At 38.4% G+C, this 6,000-nt stretch overlaps 1 protein-coding gene across 2 annotated transcripts in view; it reads right to left on the bottom strand.

The window, feature by feature from the left end:
• Nucleotides 1–291: 291 nt before the first annotated feature.
• The window catches only part of DTL (denticleless E3 ubiquitin protein ligase homolog), a 67,343-nt gene continuing 61,634 nt past the window's right edge, over nt 292–6,000 (bottom strand). For both annotated transcript variants that reach the window (XM_005540773.5, XM_074035948.1), the window contains 2 exons: nt 4,038–4,870; nt 292–2,275 (listed from right to left, as the gene is read on the bottom strand). In XM_005540773.5, coding sequence (XP_005540830.1) covers nt 2,177–2,275; nt 4,038–4,870 — 932 coding nt within the window. In that variant the 3' untranslated portion in view covers nt 292–2,176. The remainder of the gene's footprint in view (nt 2,276–4,037; nt 4,871–6,000) is intronic.

The following is a 6,000-nucleotide window of genomic DNA, read 5'->3' as shown; positions in this document are numbered from 1 at the left end:
TAGTGCTTGGAATGTATTCAAATGGAAAAGTTTGTGCTGGAAATACTTGTTTAGAAAAAGAACTACATCACTCCACCCTCCTTTATCAAGTAATCCAAGCCATCTTAAATGCTCAAGGTCTGACCCAGGCAAGATGTTTTTTTATTAAAAGCTCTTTCAGCTTGAAATAGATTATAACTTTGGGAATAAACATTTTATTTAATGAACAAGTAGAAGGGATTCTTGACTACTATAGTTCTTTTGTGTAGACTGCTTCTAGGTAATGCAAAAAGCTCAGAAAAGGACATCAGATAAGGTAAAAGGCTTTATTATTCAGGATCAGCTCAAAGTCTGACACCGACACAGGCAGGGATAATTATCTCATTACAGTTGACCTTTGGCACCCATTTAAAAGTACTAGCTTTCCAAGTGAGACATATTATACCCAGTAGACTCTCGGTATAGTTTCTGACAGCCAAATGTATCCCAATTTCACTCAGTAGTGCTGCCAGGAGATGTGTAGGGATACAAACAAAATCACCTACTTTATCAATCTTTTTCTTTTTCATGGATTTTTCCCCCCATTGGCTTTCAAAGCAAGTGAGATAAACAGCATTACTGGCAGATATTGGTCACAAATAACATCTTTCCAAAGCCCAACAGTCAAAAAACAAACACTAGATATAAGCAGATTTCCTAAATATTCAGTTAAGGCTATGGTGTGCTTGGTTTTGACCAGAGCAATTCTATGGCTTCCTTTTATTTATTTTTCTCCCTGGATGAAACTATGCTTACTTGACCCATGCAATTTCAGTTGTTACAGCTTTAACTTATAAGATCAAAGGAATTAAAAAGTTGTCAGTAAGAATAGATTTTCAAATAATGACAAAAACCGACATAAAGTTACACAGTCCTCAGGGATATGGATAAAGCAAACAAAGTTTCATGATTGGAAGGAGGCTCCCTTCTAAGTACGTAGTACATAGAAAGTATGTAAAGCCTCTTTCCGTGAGGTTACAAAGGTGAAAAATATAAAACAATGGTTCAAGATCACTGATACATAATTGTTGCTTAAGGGGAGGGATGTTGAAGATATTTTGCACATTATTAACTTAGAGTCAGTCTATACACTCTCTGTATTAAATATCTAGAGAAAATTCTATTACTTTTCGGCTCAAGGCTATCTATACTAAAAGGCTATTGCTTTTTATGTACATGAAGAGAAACTCAAGGTTTATGTTTCTGGTTCTGGATTTTCAGTTAAAAGCTATATTCTGTTATAAAAATATCAATTAGAAATCATCACTTTTTTCTTAAAATGTGATGACTTATTTTTTTAAAAACATTGCAGCCCCTAAAGAACCGATGACTACACCTGAATTCAAACCCCAAACTGATTTTATAAAACATCTTCCTCTAGTAAATGGCGAAAATCACAACCTCCTGTAGAAAGTGATGTTGGGTTGGCTGACATACCAGATCGCTTGGTGAAAACATGGGGACCCGAAATCTCATACGGGAGATATATTTGAGAGAAAAAAGACAAACACAGCTTTCTGTTGTTGTTCTCCTAGTTTCTCCAAAGAGTTGACATTTATCACTGCATTTAAAATAAAGATGACTTTAACTCAAGAGACTGCATTTTAACACTGAACTGATATAAATGTACTTATCTGAACATCACATTTTTACACATACTTAAAAAAACCTCCACAAAAGCATAGTGAAAAGATTATGTATTTCAAATAAAATTATACATGTTGGAGGCAGAACAGAACCAGGGGTCTTCAGCAGAGGATTTCTTCAGCAGTCAGCCTTCACAGGCCTCATGCTGCAGCTGGCAGATACTTTTCACTGAGCATAGAAAAGTTTCAGGATAACAAGAAACTTGTTTTTTGCCTCCATGAACCGGGATGTCATTATTGTAGAGAACATGAATAATTTAAAAAGTGAAAACTATTCATTCAAAATGCTAGAGTGACAAATTTACTTTATGAAATTTAAACACAGCATTCATCCTGGGGAAGCTGCATATACATTATGGTAGCAGAACCAGATTAGGTACATTTCAGCATTGAAAATATTTTGTCTAAAAATGAAAAGGCAGCTTTCTTAAAGACCAGAGTTATAGAGTCAGTCTTGTATTTTTCATCTTATTTTAGTGGACCAAAGCTCAGTAACTCACTCAGATTAGAATCTATAATTCTGTTGAGTGTTCAGGACCACAGAAGTCCTCCTGGGACTTTCTATGGAAGTATGTGCAGATTTTCCTCATGGAGCTGGGAGTGATGGTGACCTAGAGGAAGAAAGTTTAGATTTCAGAGATTTCCTTGAAGTTCAACTGTTACCAAGTTATTACTAAGGTGTACCTTAAATTAGGCTGCCAGAAATTTGATTGTTTAGTTAGCCTACTTTCAGCTCCAAATACTTTTAATGGCAATGTCTTTTTGGCTAATTTGTACTGACTACAGTAAAAACTTAACAGATGATATGTAGGGAAAGAAAGCATAGACTTTTTATGTGAAAAGAAAACATTTACTAGCTAAGTCTCCTAATAAGAAATGAAGAAGTTACAATTAACATCCTTTTTGAAATAAATGAATAAATCAGCCCCCCCATTTATAAACAAAATAGGTATTCAAATGGAAGCTGTTACTCTCTTCTGAAGTTGACATTATCATCATATAAAGGTAAAAAATTTTTAAGAAATGTTAGCTTCAAATAAATTACAAGACCAACACACTATTTCTACCTTTTAAAGATTTTAAGATTTATTTATCAGTGAAAGTAGTTTTTCCTTGAAACTACTTTTCTGCTAACACATAGCTGAGACCAGCTCCCTTGAAAAAAAAAAAATAGAAATTTTGGCTAGGGATAAAGAGCAGTCACAATTTTGAGAGAAGGAAAGATTCCTTATAACTCTTTTTTCTCCACTTTCTACAGCAAGGTCTTGATTGCAGTTTGTGTACCAAGTTGTCTTTAAAATGTATCAGTTTATTTTTCTAAAATTATGGTATAGGCCTTCATGAGAGCAGGTGGGGGATATGAACACTTATTAAACCAAAACTGGCCTAAGGTTGGTTATCTAGCTTCTGCCCTTTAAAATGGCAGATGATGCTGATCATGATCCCGGATTCTATTTCAATCATCCTGCCACCACTTCCATAACTCATAACAAGAGCTACTGTGAAGTATAGTGGAAACTTGGTTAACCCATCTCCCCTCAACATGCAAACAATAGAAGCTTTTTATTCCCTCTGACAGGTGCCCATAGCTCACCCAATGCTCTCAGCTACTTCTGCCTCCACCACTGTAATGAATCTTGTTTTTCAAGGTTCACAAACCTATTTCTGCCAGCAATCACTGATGACTGATATTATCTAATTTAAATATTAAGTCAGTCAATGAAATGAGTTCTAAAAAGATAAGTGACACTACACTGAATGTTAAAAAGAATAGATATAAGTGTCAAAAGTATTACTGTGGTGTGGCAAGATGATTATAAAAGACTGGGGAGAAGTCATAAAAATCTAGAAAGATTCTGTACTCAAATTGTTCTGTAAGTATCTAAGTTTCACTGTATTTTAAATAATCACAAAATGTAATTACAAACTGGAAATCTACTTATGGATGTTGGCAACTTTCCCATGAACAACAGCTTTATCTATAAAAAGAGGATGGCATACTGTCTAACAGGGGAGGGGAGATATTTTTGAATTGATATCCTGGAGCATGATGAGGGCTTTAGTGAATCAGGCAACAGGGCTGAGGGGTATGGACCCTGACAGGAGGCATTTTAATGGGATTAAGTAGAGTTGCCAGATAAAATACAGCATATCCAGTTACATTTGAATTTCAAACAAAAAGTTTCTTAGCATAAAAAATTTTTAGTTAAAATATGGCCCATGCAAAATTTTGTATTTATGTGCTAAATTTGGTAGCACTAGGAATAAATAGATTGCTTTCTTTAAAAAAAAAAAAGCATCTTGACTTGAGACATCTGGGTGTCTGGCCTCTTTTAAGTTAGGAAATGTATCTTCCCACCACTGCTGACTTACCGGGCTTGGCGATGTCTTTCCGCTCTGTCTCCTGGAATTGGGTGTCTGGGATGATGGACTTCGTGGAGATGGATTCTCAGCCTTCCGTTTGGCTGCCATGGCCAACAACCAGTTTTTATTCTCTGGGGAACTATTCTCTTTGCCTACCATTTCAGACCCTTCTCCACAAGGTCTCAAAGGAAGAGGTAGCGTTCCACAGCTTTCTGAAGCATATGGACTGACAGGAGACGGAGGCTCTGAGATACTTGTACCAGCTCCTTCAATTTTGCTTGATTTGGTAGGACCTAGAGAGTCCTTACTAAGGTCTTCCTGGTTACCAGCAAGGCAGCACAGATCCAAATGAAGATTTTCAACTTGGCCATCAAGCTCAGTCACACAGTTACAACTCTTCACACACTTTTGTTTCACACTCTCCAGACAGCTTGAGTCTAGCCTCCTCTTTACTCTATTTCTAGACTCAGAGCAAGCCTCTGCTTGGGATGACTTCTGGCTCACGGGAATAAGGGCTTTTCTTGGAGACGTGATCTTAGTCTCGGAAGCAGGTGGAGTGATGGGTGGTGATGAGGAAGGTGTTCGGGTCACCCAGTTTCTAATTGACATCTTGAAAGATGAAGGTGGCTTGGGAGAGACGGAGGAGACAGAACCTCTTCTGTTGAGGGGAGACCGGGCCTTGGCAGGAGGGGTTTTAATAGAGAACGTAGGAGTATTTGAAGGAAGAGGGAGGTCTCCAGCACAGCTTGGGGCACAAGCTGCGGATGACGGGGAAGAAATGGATGCATTGCACTTTACCCTGGGGGCTTTGGCAGGAGTACTCTGGCTACTCGTTACTGTTACTGAAAAAGAGGAGAGGATCATGAAAATCAGAAGTGAAAGCCATACAAAGTCCCTAAATTCTCATCAAGAAAAATCATAGTTAACTTAATTATCTAAGGGTCAATTTGCCAGTAAGTAGGTTATATACATCACTTGATTCCAACCATACCCTTTTATCATTTCCAAGTCACCAACCTCCCAACTATCCCATTATAAAATATATACTTGTAAAAATCAACAAAATACCAAAAAACATAAAGAGAAAAAATTTAAAGCGCCTACATAAACCACGTTTAGCATACTTTCTATATTTGTGCATGTGATACATACTACATATCTCAACTTCTTTCTATACAAAAATGAGACTGATAGAAGGGGAAAGCGGCAGATAGGAGGCAGGACTAACTTGCCACTCAGACAGAACAGAACAGCATGTGGAGACTCACATAGTGAACTCTGGCTCCAAGAACTACCGCAGGAACATATCAGAAAAAACAAAAGAATTAACAGATCCTTTGAAAGAAGTAGCTTGCTGCTGCAAAATCCATAAGACAGCAGAAAAATTGAGTGCCCGAAGTGTGAGAGGGCTCCCGAAACTGCATGCTTGGTTGAAGAAGACAACCATCCCTGATAGAGAACTGGTCTTCGGTCAAGGGTATATGAGCAGCTGCACTCCCCTGCTAGAACCTCCAAATAAATTCTCAAGGTCCAAAGTGTGAGAGGGTGGCCGTGCATGGTGGTTCACGCCTGTAATCCCAGCACTATGGGAGGCGGAGGTGGGTGGATCACTTGAGGTCAGGAGTTCAAGACCAGCCTGGCCAACATGGTGAAACCCTGTCTCTATTAAAAATACAAAAATTAGCCAGGCATGGTAGTGTGCACCTGTAGTCCCAGCTACTCAGGAGGCTGAGGCAGAAGAATCGCTTGAACCCAGGAGGTGGAGGTTGAAGTGAGCCAAGATCTTGCCCACTGCACTCCAGCCTGGCCGACAGAGCATGACTCCATTTCAAAACAGAAAACAGTGTGAGGGGTGAAAATCCACCTCTGCACACATCCTCAATGGGGAACCTGAAAATCCAGATCATAGGAGAAGGAGAACTGAAATAAATTTAGAGAGCCAAGCAAAATATATAAGTAGAAGCAGCAGCAG

The sequence above is a fragment of the Macaca fascicularis genome, chromosome 1 (genome assembly GCF_037993035.2).
Source record: "Macaca fascicularis isolate 582-1 chromosome 1, T2T-MFA8v1.1".
Classification (NCBI taxonomy): Eukaryota; Metazoa; Chordata; class Mammalia; order Primates; family Cercopithecidae; genus Macaca; species Macaca fascicularis.
Note: the sequence above shows the minus strand (reverse complement) of the source record. Positions and strands in the feature narration are given on the sequence as shown.